We start from the raw sequence: 22,388 nt of genomic DNA on the forward strand, positions 1-22,388 counted from the left end.
GGGGAACACCCCCCTTCCCCCCCCCCCATCCTGCCTCACCCGAAGGAGACATACCGTTCTTTCCTGGCCTGGTTTCGCTCCTCTTCATACCTACAAGCAAAGGCAGGGAGAAGGTTAGGGGTTCTGTCAGAGTTTGCAGCAATCCAGCCAGCGCACAAGTAAATAATTCAGCAGGATTCCTTTATGGAAGAAACTTCTTTGGGTACAGTAATATAAAGCATGATGCATGTATACAATACCCATGCAGCTCTTGCAATGTGGTAGCAAGGATAAGAAACAGAAGCACAGAACAACTAGAACCCAGAAGGCGGAATCTATAATCCAAGGGCAAACTAACTCTTATATACAGACCTCTACTCACTCTTAAATCCACTCCTCTACTTACAATAGTATTCCCAATGCTTCCAGGCTTCAAATTTTGGGCCTGGACAATCTGGAGCTGTACCGCCTGTGGTCCATTCTGAGACACAAAATTGTTCTGCTATAACATCTTCCCTATTAATGACTTCCTCAGGTTCAATCACAGGCAAACAACCGATACAAACTCAATGTAAACCGCTGTAAACTCGATTGCAGAAAATACGGCTTCAGCCACAGAGGGGTCAACGCCTGGAACGCCCCACCCGATTCAACTGTTACAGCCTCAACCCCTCCGAGCTTCAACCTCAAACTGTCTACCGTGGACCTCACCCCATTCCCAAGAGGTCCTTAAAGGCGGCGTGCGTAAGTGCATCCCTGTCTTACTGTCCCCATTTATCTGTATTTACTCCCTTGTTCTTGTTTGTTTTCATACAAGATACTTGCTCTCTTGTACATGTCTGACAAACCAATAAAAATAATAATAATAAAATAGACCAGTTAAGCTAAACCGTGCCCATACTCTGAGCCATCTCCCATGGCTCACAACATATCCTGTTTCTTAGTCACCAAATGGTTCCCATTAGCTGACTTATGCACTGGCAGGTTCTCTGCTGGGTATGGGAAAAACCAGCTTTCCGATAAACGAGCGTTTTGAATGCAGGGTCACCAACCTTTTGCACCTCATTTTAGTCATAATTTTAAATCCCACGGACCACGAATATGAATTTTGACTGACGGGGGCTTGCTGACGTCAGAGGGAAAGTCGGTCCCGTGTTCCAGAGCTGCAGGCATCACAGGACTGGCCCTTTGGTCACCCCGGAGCAGCTACTACACCTGGGTGCACTGGCCTGCCATGGCCTGGAGGAGCTGCTCCGGGATTGACCAAAGGGCCAATCCGGCGACTACTGCAGCTCCGAAATATGGGACCGACTTTCCCATCAACGCCAGCAAGCCATCCTGGGCGGATTTCCCTCCCTGGCCGCTCCAGCTTGCGTGGTTCTACTCAAGGTAAGGTTTGCACTTGGCCGAAGGGTGGGGGCCAGCGGGTGGGCAGGCCATGTGGGCAGCGCAGCCTTGTGTTCCCACGCAGCCTAGATTAATTGCTTTGGGCGGGGGGGGGGGACATTTCTCTGCAGACCACCAAAAATTTCTCACGGACCACCAGTGGGTTAGGGTTAACTCAAGTCAATCAATCAATCAATCAATCAATCAATCAAATAAACATTTATTGTCAATGCACAACATGTGTACAATGAAATTGGAAACACCCTGGAACCACTCCAGTGAAGAAGGGCAGCCTTTCTTATTTTAATTACTGTAGGTAATTATTTCACAGGGGCAAGAATGGCACGGTGGCCTAGAGATGGAGCTATCACCTCACAATCAAGAGGCTGTGAGTTCAATCCTGGGTATAGGCAGTTATTTCTCTCTCTGGACCCACTGAGAATATATCTGCCGAATAAAACTCCTCATTGGCAACAGGAAGGGCAGCCAGTAAACTAGCTAGCTCCATTCAGTTGCCTAGACTCCACTCCGCAAGGGATTATAGGGCCATTAAATGACGAAGGCGATGTCATTATTTCATAGTGTTGTGGTTCTGAGGGCCTCAAAATTACAACAACACTTACTGCAGGATGCAATCTGGAATCTGGACATGCTCCATGGGAATCGTATGAGCCAGTTCCTCCAAGGTGTGAACATACTGGATTTTGCTGATGAATTTCACACTGGAAAGAGAAAAGAGAGGCTTAGCTTTAGCTTCTTTCTACAGGAAGTGCCTGAACTGGCAACCCCTCGTTGAACAACAGTTCGAAGTTGCAACGGCCTTGGAAAACATGACCTAAGGCTCATCCTCAAGAGTTACAACGGTCACACGACCCCTGAACTCACCGGATCGCAATCTGAGCACTTGGACCCTAGCTTGTGTTTACAAGGGTTGCAGGGTCTTATAGATACGCAATCGCCATTTGTGACAGGAATTTGTGGTGGGAATTGGGTAGAATAGAGCTGGAAGGGACCTTGGAGGTTGTCATGCCCCTGGTGGAGACTGACTCTGAGGGGGAGGGGGAACAGTCAACAGGGAGTGGAGGTGTGGCTCCGGAGGTTGTGGAGGAGGCTGGGGAAGGGCAGAGGCCGGCTGGGCAGTCAGAGAAGGACCCAGGCCCATCCCCTCTCCATCCTAGGGCAGGAAGGGAGGAGCGGATAAGGGAGAAATGTGAATGGCGTGGTCTACGGGGGAGGAAAGGGCCCTGATCCCCTTCATGAGCTGCAGCTGTGACAACTGAATACGAGGACGGACATGCGCATTGGCAAACGCTGGAAACAAAGCATGGAAATATCTCTAGTTTATAGTTCCTCTCTTGAGTTTGGCGTCCTTCCCAGTGTGTGCTATCTGTGGACATCCTCCAGCCCTTATCTTGCCTGGTTTGTGTTGCTTTTTTCCTTCTTCTTGTAACTGTTTGTGTGGGAGTTTTTTGGCTTCCGTCAAGAATATTCAGAGCTTGGAAGCAAAGTGAAGGAATAAAAGGGGCTTCACCTGTTTTCTGTGACTGTGTTTGTTTTGTATCCCACCCTGGGTCATCACAGAGGTCTTCTAGTCCAGCCCCCTGCTCAAGCAGCAGAATATATCCCATCTCAAATAAGTGGCTATCCAGTCTCTTCTTAAAAACCTCCCACTGATTAACTGTCCTCCCCGTTAAGAAGTTTCTCCTTAATTCCACGTTGCTTCTCTCTTTGGTTAGTTTCCACCCATTGTTTCTTGTCCTGCCTTCTGGTTCTTTGGAGAATAAATTGACCCCCTCTTCTTTGGGGAAGTTCCTCAAATAGTTTAGTTTACTTTATTGTCATTGCACCTCGGACAACGAAATCAAACACCCTCTTCAGTGCACATCATGACCATGAAAATGAACACATCCTTCACCCTTCACACATTGAACCGGAAACCCCCGACACCACACCAACACTGCACTATACCGCAGAATTCAACAGAGCTCCTGCCCTGGGATAGAAGCTGTTTTTCAGCCTATTTGTCCTTGTTTTTATTATTATCCTATACCGTCTGCCAGATGGTCATAGTTCACAAAAAAAGGGTTCCCGGGATGAGATGGATCTTTGAGGTTGTTTTGAGCTTTCTTAAGGCAGTGGGAGCTATAAAGCTCAACTAGAATATTGCTATCATCTCACCCCTAAATCCTCTTTTCTCTAGACTAGCCAAACCCAAATCCTGCAGCAGTTCTTGATGTGTTTTAGACTCCAGACCTTCAGTCCTCTTAGTTGCTCTTCTCTGCACTTTTTCCAAAGTCTCAACAACTTTTTTGTAACACGGTGACCAAAATCGGTTGCAATATTCCAGGTGTGGCCTTACTAGGGTTTGGAGTAGGGTGTGTGTGTAACATGATAGCAGTCTTCCAACTCCGCCTTGGCGACAGGACGGGCATCCGGCCAGTAATCACTCAGCTCCATTTAGTTGCCCAGACTCCACCCTGCAAGGGATTGTGGGGCCCGTTCAAAGAGGATGAAGAAGCTCGGTTTCCCTCCAGCTTTTTCATTCCTTTACCTGATGAATGGCCGGGATATTGCCAGCACCGTCCGAATGAACCAGGAAGGGTGAACGATTATTAGCGCTTTCAGATTTTTCCGTAACCTGCAAAAAAAAAAAATGGAGGCGATGCAGTTTGGAGGGTGGGGAATAAAAAATTAGGTTACACCTCAGTGAGATCATAATCCTGCGCCACTATGAATCTTAAAAGAGAGCCAGGTTGGTTAAGGCACCAAGTTAGAAATGTTATTAAGTTCAATTTTCATGTGGCCCAGATTTCCCCCCTTTTTTCTGTTGTTATTTTTTCATTATTATTATTTTTAAACCACTTGGAAGGGTATTTGCTGTTGTTTTTTCTCCTTTTCATTGCGTGTGTATTTCTGTCAGGATGATCTTTGTGCTTTGTTTGTTTTTGTTCCTGTTATTTTAAAAGCTGTAAAAATAAATCAATAATGGTTGATTAGGGGTCCTGAAGTCATTTTTTCACTCCCAGTGCAGCATAATTCTCCTTTCCATGCTGGATACACACAGAGGACTATATATAATTGGGTCTTTGGGCCATACATTTGACAGATACTGGATGGATGGATGGATGGATGGACGGACGGACAGAAAGATAATGAGAAAGAGATGAGATAGATGGCATATAGATAGATACTGATGAATAGAGAGAGAGAGAGAGAGAGAGGGAGAGAGAGATAGACAAACGAGATAGATAGATAGATAGATGATAGATGATAGATAGATAGATAGATAGATAGATAGATAGATAGATAGATAGATAGATAGATAGATAGATAGATGATTGATAGATTATAGAGAGAGACGGAGACAGACGACATGAGATAGATGAGAGAGAGATGAGACAGGTGATATAGATAGAAATTGATGAATAGAGAGAGAGGTGAAATAGATGTCATAGATATTAATGAACAGATAGATAGATAGATAGATATGAGAGAGAGAGAGAGAGAGAGAGAGAATGATACAGTAGATAGATAGATTATAGATGGGTGGGTGGGTAGGTGGGTAGATAAATAGGGATGGAGATGGAGATGGAGATACATACATATATCAAATTTATGGCCCAAAGACCCAATTATAAATGCCTGGCTCTGAGGATACCAGGCCAAACACACTTAAAAAGAAGGTAAGTAAAATGCTCAGATGTGAGAAAATATACACACCCACCCACTCCCAAGGAGAGTGTGTCAGCCTTTCCTTTCTCAACCAAACCGATGGTAACGTAGGATCCGTATTGGGTGGGATGGACCCTCCTTACCGTCTGTCGATCATCTGGTAGCACTTTTTCAGCCAGCCGATGCCCGGCATTCTCCTCCGTGGAGTGGCGCCATTCAGATATACAATCATGTAATCTTCAGCCACCAGCAGCTCCAAACTGCTGATCACGTACCTTCCAGAAAAGGGGAGAAGAAGAGAAGAAAGAGAAGTGAGGAAGAAGGGAGGCTGGAAAGGTATACCAAAAACTTGCAAGGTTGGAGTATCTTTTGAGATCAGGATTTCTCCGCTTTAGAAACTTTTAAGACAGGTGGACTTCAACTCCCAGAATCCCCCATGACTGTCTGGGGGATTCTGGGAGTTGAGGTCCACCTGTCTTCAAGCATGCTGGCTGGGAAATTCTGGGAACTGAAGTCCATCAAAATGCCTGCTAGGGAATTCTGGTAGTTGAAGTCCATTAAACATGCTGACTTGGGAATTCTGGGAGTTGAAGTCCATCAAACATGCTGGCTGGGGAATTCTGGGAGTTGGTCTATCAAACATGCTGACTGGGGAATTCTGGGAGTTGAAGTCCATCAAACATGCTGGCTGGGGAACTCTGGGAGTTGAAGTCCATCAAACATGCTGGCTGGGGAACTCTGGGAGTTGAAGTCCATCAAACATGCTGGCTGGGGAATTCTGGGAGTTGAAGTCCATCAAACATGCTGGCTGGGGAATTCTGGGAGTTGGTCTATCAAACATGCTGGCTGGGGAACTCTGGGAGTTGAAGTCCGGGAAGACAAAGCACCCCTCTTTTAAACACCCCCCAAGGGCCAGGAGTCTGGCAAACCCACCCTTTTTGAGGTCGCAACCCCCCATGTGAAATCTCCCATGGTAGAGATGACCTAGGCAGCTGCCCCAGTGGGGCCCTAGCAAAATGTCCTCTCCTCCTTTGCAGAAGACCAGAAGAGCTAACACTTACAGAAAGAGGTTCTCCATGATGTAATGGTAATCAGGCAGGTTGCTGTCTGGCAAGTAACAAGCCGCGAAGACAATGATGGCGTTGAGGCCTTCCCCGTAATAACCTGAGAGAGACAGAAGCATGGAACGGATTGACCTGCTGAGTTGGCCCTGGGATCCCTTCCCCGCCTGATGGACCTGCTCCCTTGTCCTCCCAAGACTTAGCTGGAGAGCTAGTGGTGCTTCTCGGGCGCCTCACCTCCATGCGTTACCACCTTCATGTACGGCTTGATCATCTGCAGATCGATGCGGTGCTCCTGTTCCCCGATGATGACCGTCCTCCAGAGGCGGCCATTTGGGGCACCGCCATCTTCCCCGCCTCCATCTCCAAATAGGTCTGCACTGTCTCCGGGCATGTTTTTGGCTGTGGCCACGGGAGTATCGTCTGAGGAAGAGAACCCAGGAGATGGGATGAGCCGCAAGCATAACCTGACCCAGCATCACAAATTCTTAGGAGTCAGTTTACTGCAAGAATAACAGAATAACAGAGCTGGGAGGGACTTTGGAGGTCATCTAGTCCAGCGGTCGCCAACCAGTGGTCCGCAGAGAAATGTCACCCCCAGAGCACCCCCCAAAACAATTAATCCAGGCTGCGCAGAAACACAAGGCTGCGCTGCCCACATGGCCCATGGGAACCCTCCCTGCCCACTCACTCTTTACTCAGGAAACTTGCCTTCTAAATTTGCTATTTTTCCTTTTTCTGACCATCAGCTGTTCTGCTGTGCTAGGAGATTTAAATTAGCTAGAAAGCAGGAAATTGTTGGAGTTCTTGCTTTCTAGCTAATCTTTAGATCTTCAGCTCTGCTTTTAAGCAGAGCCGAATCTTCCTTAGGACTGAAATAGTGCAGACTCAGCTAGCCGATGGCAGAAACACAGATCTCTAAGTAAATCTGATTCTGTGAGCAACTCAATCTGCCTGCCTGCTTTGCCTGATTTTGGGTAAAAGTTGCTCTTTTTTATATAAAAAATTCAATATTTACATACATGGTGTTTTGTGAGTTAATGTTGTGAGTTTGCTTGCAAGCAAATTTTATGTGACAGACTCAGGTAGCAGATTGCAGAATGGTAGATCTCTGAGTGAATTTGTGATTCTGTGAGCAACTCAATCTGCCTGCCTGCTTTATCTGATTTTGGGTAAAAGTTGCTCTTTTTTTAATTAAAAAAAATTCAATATTTATATAAATATTTATAATATTTACATACAAGCCATGCCCAACCAGTCATATGACCACCAAGCCACACCCACAAATTAGGCCACACCCACAGAACCAGTTAGTGGTCCCTGGGATTTAAAATTATGAGTTTGGTGGTCCCTGAGGTCCAAAAGGTTGGTGACCCGTTCTAGTCCAGGCCCCTGCTCAGGCAGAAGACCCCACACCCGTGATGGTGAACCTATGGCATGCGTGCCCAAAGTGGCAGGTGAAGCCATGTCGCCTGGCATGTGCGGCCTTGCCTGTTCTCTTCTGGGTTTCTGGCACGCATGTGCGCCCGACGGCCAGCTGTCCTTTGCACGCGTAGCAGTGCTGAAAACCAGAACGCATAGCGCAGCGGCCAGCATATTGACGGGTGCGCATGCGTGCCAGAACCTGGAAGTTCGGCTTTTCTGGAGCGCGGTGGTCCCTTCGCACGCACAGCAGTGCCATTCTCTGGAAAAGCTGAACTTCTGGGTTCTAGCACGCATGCATGCCCGATGATCAGCTGGGCGGCGTGCATGCGCGCTAGAACCCAGAGGTTCGGCTTTTCCAGAGCATGGCCCTGATGAGCACACATGCGTGCGATGTTTCTGCACAACCTTCGCCATCACTGCCCTACAACACTTCAGACAAATAGTTATCCAATCTCTTCTTAAAAATTTCCAGTGTTGGAGTATTCACAACTTCTGGAGGGAAGCAGTTCCACCGATTAATTGTTCTAACAGTCAAGAAGTTTCTCCTTAGTTCTAAGTTGCTTCTCTCCATGATTAGTTTCCACCCATTGCTTCTTTTCCTGCCTTCAGGTGCTTTGGAGAATAGCTTGACTCCCTCTTCTTTGAGGCAGCCCCTGAGACACTGGAAGACTGCTATCAAGTCACTTACTAGTCCTTCTTTTCATTAGACTAGACATACCGAGTTCCTGCAACTGTTCGTCATATGTTTGAGCCTCCAGTCCCCTAATCCTCTTGGTTGCTCTTCTCTGCACTCTTTCTAGAGTCTCAGCGTCCTTTTTTACATCGTGGCGACCAAAAGTGGATGCAGAATTCCAAGTGTGGCCTTACCAAGGCATTATAAAGTAGTACTAACACTTCACGTGATCTCAATTGTATCCCTCTGTTGATTCAGCCTAGGATTGCATTGGCTTTTTTGGCTGCTGTTGCACACGGCTGGCTCCTATTTAAATGGTTGTCCACTAGGACTCTGAGATCCCTTTCACAGTTACTACTACTGAGCCAGGAACCACCTGTTCTATACCTGTTCATTTTATTTTTCTTGCCTGTGCCTACTGCCTCACTAACAGAAACCAGTATCGATCCTTCTCGTGATCTTCATGCTATCTCTCTGTTGATGCGGCCTATTAGGGCATAAGACAGTGCTGTGGGAACTAGTTGTTCTCACACTGGCTTCTTTATTGTGGAATAAGTTTTTAAATTATCAAATCTAATAAAATTAAACCACGTTCCGATTTTTTAAAAAATTGGTTCAATGCCTACCCTTCTTCCAAGACATCCCAACTAGGAAAAATGGCGCGCCAAAACAACTAGACACAAAGGTGCCATCACTCTGCTAAACAACTAGTTCCCACAACACTGTCATGCCCTGGGATGTCAAATCATCTAATGGGGGCTGTATTAATATTATCTTTGTCATCTTTTCTACTAAGTATTCCTTTAGCATCTTATGACTATCACTTTGTCCTGGACACTTTCTACAGAGGCCCGATTGAGAAGCATTTTAACAAACTGCATCCCTGTTTGGTTCAGTGGCCGCAGCACCTCAGATAGAAAGTCCCTACAGAGAGTGGTGAGGACAGCGGAGATGATTATAGGAAGCTGGATTCCCATTATCCAGGATGCTGCTTAACAAGCACTCTGTGCTTAGAGCTCAAAGCATTGTTAGAGACCCCACACACCCACTTCATGGTCTGTTTCAGTTGCTCCCCTCTGGGAAGGGGTTTCAAAGTATTTCTAGCAGGACTACCAGGTTCTGTAACGGCTTTGTTCCCCTATGCCATCCACCTGGTAAAACTTGCAAGATTCATTTTTCTCGCCATGAACTTGTATACATCCGAACTAGATTGTGTTGTTTCTCTGTGTCATAGAATATATGTGGGTATATGTATAATTTTGAATTTATTTATTTATTTTGTCATGTTCATATAGCATCTATGGGAGGGGGTGATTCCTTGAGAGCTGCGTGCAACGAAACTTCGCTTCACCAAGTGACCACAAAGTTATTCTAAGTCCTAAGTTTGTGGTTTGTTATCTTATGATTTATGATGATTGTATGTTACAATTATGATCGTGACTTATCGCTTGTGGCTTGCAAGAGCCTTGGTGGCGCAGTAGTTAAGAATGCAGTACTGCAAACTACTTCTGCTGACAGCCAGCTGCCTGCAATTTGACAGATCGAATCCCACCAGGCTTCAGGTGGACTCAACCTTCCGTCCTCCTTTCTGGGGTCAGCAAAATGGGGACCCGGATTGTTGGGGGAAAGAGGCTGACTCTGTAAACTGCTTAGAGGGGGCTGCAAAGCACTATAAAGCAGTCTATAAGTCTCTGTCATGTCTCTGTCAGAGTCTAAATCCGAGGAGGAAGCCAAACAGCTGACAGGGAGTGGGAGTGTGGCTCCGTTGACTTTGGAGGAAACTGAGGAAGGGCAAAGTCCGGCTGGGCAGAGCAGGGAAGAGGTAGAACAAGGGAGAGGGAATTCAGAGGAAGACCCAGGCCCACCTCCTCTTCATCCTAGGGCATGCAGGGAGGAATGGAGAAGGGAGCAACGTGGGTTGCATGGCTTACGGGGGAGGAAAGGGCCCTGATTCCCTTCATTAGCCACAGCTGGGAAGAGAGTTTAAAAGAAAGGCAGGCTGTGTGCAGCAGCTGCTGGGAGCAAACATGAGTTTATCTTGTGTTGACTTCGATTATCTGTGTTCCTGGTGTCTTCCCAACTGTATTGAGTTACTGCCATGTCTGGAATTCCTTCTCCTGCCCTGCTGGATGAATTACCTCATTTTGCCTTGATTGGACTGTAAGTTCCAGTTTTTGTTGACCATGTTTTGGACTTGATTCTCTGCAACCAAAGGCTGTTCCTGGGAGAGTTTTTTTTCCAGCCCAGAAGGTAACCAGGACATTGGGGGGCAAAGTTGGAGCTAATAAAGGGACTCTTACTGATTATCTGACTGTGTTGCCTTTGTGCCACGCCCCTTTGGGTCATCACAGTCCCAGTGTTATTGCTATTGTTCTACACACCGAGAGCTTCTGCACCGGAGACAAACGCCTTGTGTGTCCAATCACACCCGACCAATATTGAATATTCTAATTATTCCACAAACTTATCGCCAGTTTTAACCTCAGCCACTCCTGATAGGAAATCCGGCGGGAATAGATCACCCGTCGATTCTTACCCTCCCATTCCAGCTCGTTGCCGTTTCCCAGGAATTCCAGAGAATCCGTCTCATCCGGCGTTTCAATGTCATCGACGTTTATATCCAGGTCATCCGGCGTGTCCAGGAAATCGTCGGAGAGAAGGGAGCCTTCGCTCTGGTCCAAAGAAATGTTGATTTCCGGAGCCACCAGAGTCTTCCTCTTGTGAAGGGCCCCGTTACTAAAATGTAAGGAGCCTGGCGGAGCTGTGGGGTTTTAAGGACAAAAAAAATTAAGAGAAAAGTCAGGCAGCCCAAAAGAAATGTGTGTGAGAGAAAGGTTATTTATTGCATTTTAATTTTGCAAAACGTTTAACGGACAAGTTTTATTTCAATTCAGAATAGAGCTGGAAGGGACCTTCGAGGTCATCTAGCCCTACCCCCCCCCCCAGCTCAAGCAAGAGACCTTGTACTATTTCAGACAAATGGCTGCCTAATCTCTTCTTTAAAAACCTCCAGCAATGGAACACCCACAAATTCTGGAGGCACGCCGTTCTACTCGTTAATTAGTTAAAAGTGGTTTAAAAGTGGCATATAAATACAGTTTGACAGATTTTAAAAGCCTGCAGTGTTTGATCAACAGTTAATTAATTTAAAAGCTAGGATCAGTTTTAAACAGAGGAGGGAGGACTGTGGGGTCTTTGGTGTTCTCAGAGCAATTAGGCAGCCTCATCAGTGCCAGAAGGGAGTGGAGTTTGTGGAGAGGAGGAGGAGGAGGAGGAGGAAAAGGAAGAAGAAGAGAAAGAGGAGGAGGGGAGGAGGAGGAGGAGGAGGAGGAGGAGGAGGAGGAGGAGGAGGAGGGGAGAAGAAGAAGAAGAAGAAGAAGAAGAAGAAGAAGAAGAAGAAGAAGAAGAAGAAGAAGAAGAAGAAGAAGAAGAAGAAGAAGAAGGAGAAGGAGAAGGAGAAGGAGAAGGAGAAGGAGAAGGGAAGGAGAAGGAAGGAGAAGGAGAAGGAGAAGGAGAAGGAGAGAGAAGGAGAGGGAGAAGAAGGAGAAGAGAAGAAGAAGAAGAGGAGGAGGAGGAGGAGGAGAGGAGGAGGAGGAGAAGAAGAAGAAGAAGGAGAAGGAGAAGGAGAAGGAGAAGGAGAGGAGAAGAAGGAGAAGGAGAAGGGAGGAGGAGGAGGAGGAGGAGGAGGAGGAGGAGGAGGAGGAGGAGGAGGAGGAGGAGGAGGAGGAGGAGAAGAAGAAGAAGAAGAAGAAGAAGAAGAAGGAGAAGGAGAAGGAGGAGGAGGAGGAGGAGGAGGAGGAGGAGGAGGAGGAGGAGAAGAAGAAGAAGAAGAAGAAGAAGAAGAAGAAGAAGAAGAAGAAGAAGAAGAAGAAGAAGAAGAAGAAGAAGAAGAAGAAGAAGAAGAAGAAGAAGAAGAAGAAGAAGAAGAAGAAGAAGAAGAAGAAGAAGAAGAAGAGGAGACAATACGATCCTTGGTGCTCTGTGAGCTTGCTTGTTTTCTTGCAGATGTTTCATTACCCAACTAGGTAACATCTTCAGTGCTAGAAGGGAAGAGGTTTGCTCTCCTTTTATATTCTAGTGGTTTACCCTGTTGGGGTAAGTGGTCTGGCAGGTTCTCTGATTGAGCTGTTGCTCCCTGTTAGCTTCTTTCATGGTTCCCTGATTGTGGTATTGTTTGCTTCTTGATTGTCAGTCTAACATTAAACAACCAAGTTTCCTGGCGCACTGAATCCCAAAGTGCCCCCAAACACTCATATCTTAAATTATTTCCAGGTAAACCTCAGATTGCCTGCTCAGGAAACTACAACTGGATGAAAAACTGCTGGTGACCTTCTAATGCTGCACCATAGAGAGTATCTTAACTTCCTGCACCTGTGTCTGGTTTGCCAATTGCACAGGGACAGATAGGACGGCGCTCCAGAGGGTGAACGTCATTGCCCAGAGGATCACTGGTTGCCCTCTCCCCTCTTTGGAAGAGCTTTAGAGCTCCTGCTGCCTTAAGAAAGTTCAAAACATTCTCAAAGATCCATCTCATCCTGGGCACCCTTGTTTTGAACTATTACCATCTGGCAGACGGTCCAGGATAATAAAAAAGGACAAATAGGCTGAAAAACAGCTTCTATCCCAGAGCAGTAACTCTGTTGAATTCTGCTTTATAGTGCAATCTTAATGCAATGTCAGGGGTTTTCAATTCAATGTACAGAATGTGAAGGATATGTATTTGTTTGTTTTATATTTTTCATATATAACATACACTGAAAAACAGCATTTAATGTCATTGTATGAGGTGCAATGACAATAAAGTAAAGTAAACTAAAACTAATGTGTGGGGATCAGAAGGACCTCCAGACATCCCCCTGGATGGTGGGAAAGCAAGCCAGATGAAGCCCCTCCTCCCATTCATACCCTGTTTCCCCCAAAATACGACCTACCCTGAAAGTAAAGCCTACCTTGATTTTTACACGTGCACCCAATATAAGCCCCCCCCAAAAAAATAAGCCCTAATTAAGATACCACCCACTCCAGAGTGGACAGGTAAAAATTAAGCTAGGGTGGGGATGGAGGGGTAGAGCTGCCCTACTACTTACCTTTGGAAGTTGTAGCCAGGCCTTGTACAACCCGACCCCTGCCTTGCCAACCCATTTCTTTTGCAGCCAGCAAGGCCGGCAAGGTTTTCCTGAAGGCCTCCGGAGCTGACAAGAAAGCTCTGGATCGATCCAGAGCTCCGTTATCAGCTGCAGAGGCCTTCAGGGAAGCCTTGCCGGCCACAGAAGAAGAAGTTCCTGAAGGCCTTGGACAGCGAAAAGGAGGCTGGGGGGTGACATGTGCAAGTGAGGTTAGCCAGTGGAGGACATCCTCCGAAAATAAGACCTGGTGTCTTTTTTTGGTGGCAAAAAAATATAAGACAGGGTCTTGTTTTCGGAGAAACACGGGTACTTGCAAGGACGTGGAACCACATCTAATCCCTCTACCTGGAAAGGGATGTGGGGTGGAGAGGTAGAGCCACCCTTGAAAGTCCTCCAGCTGCCAACAACCCAGAGGAGTACCAAGGCCCAGAAAGTCGGCCTCAAGACCTCCACATTCCCACGAAGGGAAGATGGGGCAGTTCCGTTGACCGTCCACTTCTACTCACCCAAGACGTTCCCCGAAGGGCTTCCCAAGGACTCCATGCCTGCTTCTTCTGGGAGGGGCCTGGAGAGGAGACAGTGGGGGGTGGGGAGAGGAAGACCAAGGAACCAATGTTCAGACTGTCAACTCATCAAACATTCTTACGCCTGTTTTAGTAGTTGCCATAAAAAAGTGGGGAAAAAAGGAAATCTGGAAGAGCAGTGCGGTGTTAGAAAGCGAAAGTACATTCCAACTCTTAGCTTTAAAAGATTGTAGCTAAACTACCACAGCTTTTGCCCACAAATATATCTAATTGGAGAACGTGATTGATGACACCCAGCCCGTGAATTGTGCTCAGTTGGAGAATCTGATTTATGACATGCCCAGGAGGAGGGACAAAACAGGGTCACAGGGGACTGTAAATGACGTAGGCCAGAGTTGGCTTCATACAGGGCAGGGCCAGGATGTCACCTCTAATGAATCCTTGGAAGTTTTTTGAAGTTTGGCTCGAGAATCGTGATTTAATTTGGGCGATTGCTGGAATCCTGACAGCAACTACTCCTCTTTCCTTCCATAAACAGGAACCATATCTATAGGTTGAAGACAATGGCTTCAAATAAATGCATGAATAAATATTGAAGAGCGTTGCAGGGGTGGGAAGCCCCCCTCCCAGAAGAATGAAATATTTGGGGGAGGGATATTAAAAGAGGCAGAATATTATATTTTCCCAAACGAGTAATGGGAGAAACATGCTCCAACCCCAATTTCCTGCAAAGTAGGGACAGCTTCCAGCAGAACTCTTTCAAGATCGAGATTTTAAGAAATTAAGGAAGTAATTTATAATTAATTAAAATTAATTGATTAAGAAATCTGGGCCAATTTATTCATGAACTAAACATCTTTGGCTCCAGGGTGATGGGATTAAGAAGGATGGGATGTTTTAGAGCAGGGGTGTCCAACCTTTCACCTTCCCTGGGCCACATTAGAAGATGAAAATTTGGTTTGGGCCGCACATAATTAAATTAAATAATAAATTAAATTAAATTAAATTAATTAATAAAATAATAAAATAAAATAAAATTATTTATTATTTATTATTAATTATTTATTAAAAATTATTTATTTTTTATTTTATAATTTTCCGGCCAAATTTTTATGGGGGAGAAAGCTCGCCCGCCTCACCCCTACCTCTCCTCCTGCAAATTATTTATTTTTTATTAATTTTCCGGCCAAATTTTGCGGGGTGGGGGGAGGGGGAAGAAAGCTCGCCCACCTCACGCCCACTCTCCTCCTGCAAATGCAGCAGCGGCGGAAGCGGTGGCGGGGCAGAAGCAGCAGCGGCGGCAGCGGTGGCAGGGGCAGAAGCGGCGGCGGGGGGACAGAAGCAGCAGCGGCGGCGGCGGGGGCAGAAGCGGCGGCGGCGCGGGGCAGAAGCAGCGGCGGCGGTGGCGGGCAGAAGCAGCGGTCGCGGCAGGGGTGGCAGGGGCAGAAGCAGCAGCGGCAGCGGCGGGGCAGAAGCAGCAGCGGCGGGGGGGCAGAACAGTGGCGGCGGGCGGCAACAGCAGGAGGTGGCGGGCGGGACTTTTGGGCTGCGGCTGCCCGCCTTTTCTGTTGCTCGCCTCGCCCGCCTCGCGCCTGCCTCTCCTCCTCCTCCTCGCTGGATCTTTCATGAAGGTTGGGGTGGGTGTTGGGCCGCATTACGAGGTGACCTGGGCGCATGCGGCCCGTGGGCCGCGGGTTGGACAAGCCTGTTTTAGAGCGTAATAGGATTAGCCCACCTCCCTTTAGCCAACGACACAAAAGCCCCTTCATCACACAATCCCCAGCACAGTTCAAAACTTCAAAGTCACAGACACCTATAAAGATCCACCCGCTCATTCAACCGCCTGTAAGGAGTCGCGGTGGTGCAGTGGTTAGAATGCGGTACTGCAGGCTACTTCTGCTGGCTGCCAGCTGCCAGCAATTCGATCCTGACCAGATCAAGGTCGAGTTAGTTTGCAGTCCTTCTTCCAAGGTGGATAAAATGAGGACCCAGATTGTTGGGAGGCAAAGAGAGGGCTGTAAAGCACTGTGAGGCGGTATATAAGTCTAAGAGGGAAGGGAGGGAGGGAGGTATTCATCTGGTTAGCATCCTATCAGTGTGTGTGAGAGAGTTGAGGGCTGTTTGGAAACTGAAGCAGTATTTGCTGTGTCAGCAAGAAGGAGACAGCAAGGAGCCTGGGCGTGGCTTAGCTCAACTGTTCTGTACTAAAGCTGCTTGGTGCTTTGAAACTGAAACTCCTCTCCTCTGCTTGTGTTTTGCATTTGGGAGAGATTTCTTTTTTTCAGATGGGGGGGGAGTAGAACTCCTTAGCATCAGAGCGCATTAATAATAATAATAAGATAGGAAATACTCTAAATGCTCTAATGGTCATTTGGAAAAATCCTTTCTTAGTGAGCCCCTAGAAGCCAAGAGGAACATAGGTGCCAAATTTCAAGTTTGTAGGCTTTACGGTTCTGGAGATTTTGTGATGATGTGTGAGGGGCATTTTGCCTTTATATAGAGAGAGGTTTAAAAGTTAAAAGAAAACAATAGAACAATTATGGACCCTCTCGCTAACAAAAGAGACATTTGAAGCCTGTTACATTGCCATGGCTGGGTGCAAGAACCCTGATATTTTCGCCTTACTAAAAATAAAGCTTGCATTAGAAACGTAGCCATTGCCAGAATGAACTATAATGGTTCTGCTAGCTTTTCTGTGAGAAAATCTACTTATCAAAAGCTTTTCTGTCCTCAAATGCCTCTGATGGAGAGAAGGCAGGGCATTTTCTAATAAAGCAAGCCAGACATGCGCCAGTTTGGGCAGAAAGCTGGAGGTGCCCAGCCTCCTGCCCAGGGTTTGGCCACAGCCGAACCTCTGAGCCGACTGAAGGAAAATAATCAGTGGATTTACTTCAGATTATAGGGAGGGGAAGCATTATGAAATCGGTTTACTTCATTCTGCTATCTTTAGGCAGTTTCACGCTCACGTCAGTGTTTACACACCTGCACCCAAGGGGTGAGGGTGTCCCACAATAAATAGACATTAAGATTGTTTTAAAAATAATAATAGATATATTAAATAATAGCTATAAGAAAATGTGATTACTGTTATATTGGCAAGAAAAGTATTAATTATCATCGTAAGCACAAGATATATGTATGCAGTCGATCCACAGTTGAAATATAATGGAAGTATTGTAAAATATATACATATATTTAATAAAAAATAAATAGACATTAAATTCTTCCTTCCTTTTTTAAAAGCCAGGTTTTTCAAACCCGGCCACTGGAGTGGGACTTCAACTCCCAGAATTCCCCAGCCAGGGAGCCGGGGAATTCTGGGAGTCGAAATCCGCTCCTCTTAAACGTTCACCGAGAATAGAATCAAGATGATGAGAAGTGTGATGACCCCACTTGAAATACTGTGTCCAGTTTTGGTCGCCACGATATCAAAAAGATGTTGAGACTCTGGAAAGAGTGCAGAGGGGATCCTGTCTCTCCCCTGGTCCTTCTCTTCACTCGACTAGCCAGGCCACAGTTCCTGCAACCGTTCTTCACACGTTTTAGCCTCAAACCAGTGGAACAGAAGTTGCCCTCGGAAGTTGTGGGAGCTTCATCACTTGAGACTTTCAAGAAGAGACTGGACCGCCATTTGTCAGAAATGGTGTAGGGTCTCCCGCTTGGGCGGAGGGGGGTTGGACTAGATGACCTACAAGGTCCCTTCCAACTCTGATTATCTGTAATCTGTTAAGAGCAACCAAGAGGATTAGGGGACTGGGGGCTAAAACCTAGGAAGAACGGTTGCAGGAACTGGGCCTGGCTGGTCTAGGGAAGAGAAGGACCAGGGGAGACAGGAGAGCAGCCTTCCAATATTTGAGGGAGGGGCTGCCCCAGAGAGGAGGAAGGGGGTCAGGGCATTTTTCAAGGCACCGAAGGCCAGACAAGGAATAATGGATGGAAACTGATCCAAGGGGAGATTCAACCTGGAAATAAGGAGAAACTTTGTGACAGGGAGAACAATCAACTTATAAAAAGAATTTGAGACTCCAGAAAGAGTGCAGAGAAGAGCAACCAGGACGATGAGGGGACTGGAGGCAAAAACATACGAGGAACGGTTGCAGGAACTGGGCCTGGCTGGTCTAGGGAAGAGAAGGACCAGGGGAGACAGGAGAGCAGCCTTCCAATATTTGAGGGAGGGGCTGCCCCAGAGAGGAGGAAGGGGGTCAGGGCATTTTTCAAGGCACCCGAAGGCCAGACAAGGAATAATGGATGGAAACTGATCCAAGGGGAGATTCAACCTGGAAATAAGGAGAAACTTTGTGACAGGGAGAACAATCAACTTATAAAAAGAATTTGAGACTCCAGAAAGAGTGCAGAGAAGAGCAACCAGGACGATGAGGGGACTGGAGGCAAAAACATACGATGAACGGTTGCAGGAACTGGGCCTGGCTAGTCGAGGGAAGAGAAGGACCAGGGGAGATAGGAGAGCATCTTCCAGTATTTAAGAAGGGGCTGCCCCAGAGAGGAGGAGGAGGAGGAGGAGGAGGTCAGGGTATTCTCCAAAGTACCTGAGGGCAGGACCAGAGCCAATGGGTAGAAACTCATCAAAGAGAGAAGCAACCTGGACCTAACAAATTTTGTCTGAAATGGTAAAGTTTCCTGCTTAAACAGGGGGTTGGACTAGAAGACCTCTAAGGTACCCTCTGATTCTGCTACTCTATTCCATTCCATTCTATATTCTACTCTACTATATATTCTATTCTATGTTCTATTCTATATTTTTCTATTCCATTCCATGAAACTACTTTCCTCCAGAAGTTGTGAATCCTCCAACACTGGGAGTTTTTAAGAAAAGTTTGGACAATCGTTTTGTCTGAAGTAGTGTAGGGTTTCCTGCCTGAGCAGTGGGTTGGACTAGAAGACCTCCAAGGTCCCTTCTGACCCACCTATTCTATTCTATTCTATTATTTCCTAACAGTGAGAACAATGAACCAGTGGAACAGCTTGCCACCAGAAGTTGTAGGTGCTCCAACACTGGAAGTTTTAAGAAGAGACTGGACAGCCATTTGGGATTCCCTCACACACACAAACACACTCTTATATATAGGCAAAAAAAAAATCAGAAAATAAAATACAGTCTGAATAGTCAAGACCTTGTTGATGATCCAAACTCTGTCAAGGACCTTGGAGTTCTCATCTCTAATGATCTAAGGGCTAGAGCCCACTGCAACTACATAGCCAAAAAGGCATTGAGAGTTGTTAACCTAATCCTACGTAGCTTTTTCTCTGGTAATATCACACTACTAACCAGAGCATACAAAACATTTGCTAGACCAATACTCGAATACAGCTCATCAGTCTGGAACCCACATTACGTATCTGATATTAACACACTTGAGAAAGTCCAGAAATATTTCACAAGAAGAGTTCTCCACTCCTCTACTCATTGCAGAATACCTTATGCCACCAGACTTGAAATTCTAGACCTAGAAAACCTAGAACTACGCCGCCTTCGGTCTGATCTAAGCATAGTATATAAAATCATACATTGCAATGTCCTACCTGTCAATGAATACTTCAGCTTCAACCATAACAACACACGAGCACACAATAGATACAAACTCAAGCGCACCAAACTTGATTGCAGGAAATACGACTTCAGCAAGAGAGTGGTCAATGTCTGGAATCCTCTACCTGACTCTGCGGTTTCTTCCCCAAACCCCCAAAACTTTAACCTTAGACTGTCTACTATGGACCTCACCCCTTTCCTAAGAGGCCTGTAGGGGGCGTGCATAAGCGCACCAACGTGCCTACCATCCCTGCCCTATTGTTTCTCTTATTCTTTTTCTTATATGTATCCATGTATTCATAGCTATGTTTTTACTTCTACCTATTATCTTGTAAGCAATTGACAAACCAAATAAAATGAATAAAAAACGAAATAAAACACACACCCAAAATTCTTTTTCAAGTGGCCTCTGCATTCTGCCACGCAACGGTGAGACTAGAGCAGCCACTTGTGCAAACATTCAAATGTCAGAAACCACGGAGATGCTCTCCTTTGTCAAGATTTTAGAAGAAAAGGCGTTGCCTGTCTGGGATTTTCTTCCCCGCTCTCTTCCCACTTGCTGCCTTGCTCCTTCCCTCCCTTTTTACTCTCCTTCCACTGCCATTCAGCAGATCCCGTCCCCTTCCTGGCCTCTTCCGCCTCATAGGATGCTCCCTTTCTTTTCTCTCCTGCAGTAGACGGAGCCTTGAATGAGTCACCTCCGGCTGCCTCACTGAGCATGCTCCGTGCATCCCAGCTGCGAGCATCCCAAGGATGACGTCAGGAGCTGACAAAGCAACTCCTTCCTGCTCCCTTCCGCAGACCAGAGAGCCTCGGCGTTGCTGGTGAGAGATTTGATGCAGTCGGAAGGGACCTTGGAGGGCATCTAGTCCAGCCCCACCCAAGCAGGAGACTCTACACCATTTAACATTTTAACACAATTGGAAGGGACCTTGGAGGTCATCTAGTACAACCCCCTCCCCCGCCCAAGCAGGAGACCCTACACCATTTAACAGATTAGCAGAGTGGGAAGGGACCTGGAGGTCATCTAGTCCAACCCCCGCCCAAGCAGGAGACCCTACACCATTTAACAGATTAGCAGAGTGGAAGGGACCTTGGAGGTCATCTAGTCCAACCCCCACCCAAGCAGGAGACCCTACACCATTTAACAGATTAGCAGAGTGGGAAGGGACCTGGGAGGTCATCTAGTCCAACCCCCGCCCAAGCAGGAGACCCTACACCATTTAACAGATTAGCACAATTTGAAGGGTCCTTGGAGGTCATCTAGTCCAACCCCTGCCCAAGCAGGAGACCCTACACCATTTAACAGATTAGCAGAGTGGGAAGGGACCTGGGAGGTCATCTAGTCCAACCCCCTGCCCAAGCAGGAGACCCTACACCATTTAACAGATTAGCACAATTGGAAGGGTCCTTGGAGGTCATCTAGTCCAACCCCCGCCCAAGCAGGAGACCCTACACCCCTGGTGGCGAACTTATGGCACGCATGCTGGAAGTGGCATGCAGCGCCATTACTGCCGGCATGCAAGCACTTGCCCCAAAGAGGCCTATTGCGCATGCGTGCGCGCCGCCTGCCCAACAGCTGATTGTCGGGTATCTGGTGTGCAGGCTCGGCTGTGCAGCAGCATGACGGCTTGCAGGAGACACTCGCACATGCGCGGAAGCACACAGTGTGGGTAGCGCTGGTCACGCACGCATGCACAGAAGCATGCAGCACGGGTCACACGGGTGCATACACATGCGCAGGAGGTGGGGGGGCCGCGCACATTGCCTTCTGGGTGATGGCATGCAAGGACGAGCAGGCAGGCACATACACAATTATTGGCACGGGAGCCCCAAAAGGTTAGCCACCACTAGTCCAACCCCCCGCCCAAGAGGAGACCCTACACCATTTAACAGATTAACAGAGTTGGAAGGTACCCTGTAGGTCATCTAGTCCAACCCCCTCCCCTGCCCAAGCAGGAGTTGGAAGGGACCTTATAGGTCATCTAGTCCCACCTCACCCACCAAAGCAGGAGACCCTACACCATTTAACTGATTAACCAAGTCAGAAGGGACCTTGGAGGTCATCTAGTCCAACCCCCCACCACCCAAGCAGGAGACCCTACTACACCATTTCTGACAGAGGGCAGCCGCCAGTCTCTTCTTGAAAGCCTTCAGGGATGAAGCTCCCACAATTTATTTCTTTCTTTCTTTCTTTCTTTCTTTCTTTCTTTCTTTCTTTCTTTCTTTCTTTCTTTCTTTCTTTCTTTCTTTCTTCTTTCTTTCTTTCTTTCTTTCCATATCAGAAACAGATAATCAGAGTTGGAAGGACCTTAGGTCTTTCTAGTCTTTCCCCGCCCAAGCAGGAGACCCTACACCATCTCTGACAAATGGCATCCTCTCTTTCTTTCTTCCTTTCCTTCCTTCCTTCTTTCTACCTACCTACCTACCTACCTACCTACCTACCTACCTACCTACCTACCTATCAGGTTAATCAGAGTTGGAAGGGACCTTGTAGGTCATCTAGTCCAACCCCACCCGCACCCAAATGGGAGACCCTACTACACCATTTCTGACCGGTGGCAGCCCAGCCTCTTCTTGAAAGCCTCCAGGGATGAAACTCCCACAATCTGTACTTGTCCCTTTGATTTTTTTTATCTGCCTAAAATGTAAAACTTTGCTTTTCTCCACATTAAAATCCACGCCGTTGGACAGGGCGCCAGTGTTTCAAATCTGCCAAGATCTTTCCGGACCCTGAGCGCGTCTTTTGGGGGTGCAGGGAAGCGTTGGCTATTCCTGCCAGCTTCGTGTCATCTGCAGATATGATGAGTTCCCCCTTCTATTCTCTCTCCTCTGAGCCTTTTATGAGGGGATCCAGTCATCCGACCGACGCTCTCTGCAGCTGTGGCTTCCAGAGAGAGAAAAAACTCACACGTGTTGCTTCAACCGTCTATATCTGCTCCGGCAGCTGCCCTGGAGAGAGGATCCACTGTCCAGAGAACAGAAGCTCCTTGT

General features: G+C 47.0%; 1 protein-coding gene across 3 annotated transcripts in view; it reads right to left on the reverse strand.

The window, feature by feature from the left end:
* The window catches only part of ATCAY (ATCAY kinesin light chain interacting caytaxin), a 32,681-nt gene that overhangs the window by 4,275 nt on the left and 6,018 nt on the right, over nt 1-22,388 (reverse strand). For all 3 annotated transcript variants that reach the window (XM_087948770.1, XM_087948769.1, XM_087948768.1), the window contains 8 exons: nt 13,829-13,887; nt 10,733-10,957; nt 6,336-6,521; nt 6,099-6,201; nt 5,181-5,312; nt 3,917-4,003; nt 1,989-2,087; nt 55-90 (listed from right to left, as the gene is read on the reverse strand). In XM_087948770.1, the coding sequence (XP_087804896.1) occupies nt 55-90; nt 1,989-2,087; nt 3,917-4,003; nt 5,181-5,312; nt 6,099-6,201; nt 6,336-6,521; nt 10,733-10,957; nt 13,829-13,887 (927 nt within the window). The remainder of the gene's footprint in view (nt 1-54; nt 91-1,988; nt 2,088-3,916; nt 4,004-5,180; nt 5,313-6,098; nt 6,202-6,335; nt 6,522-10,732; nt 10,958-13,828; nt 13,888-22,388) is intronic.

Source organism: Notechis scutatus, unplaced genomic scaffold, assembly GCF_049901735.1.
Source record: "Notechis scutatus isolate UNSWTSFEM ecotype Mainland unplaced genomic scaffold, rNotScu1.2 NSCUSCF19, whole genome shotgun sequence".
Taxonomy (NCBI): domain Eukaryota; kingdom Metazoa; phylum Chordata; class Lepidosauria; order Squamata; family Elapidae; genus Notechis; species Notechis scutatus.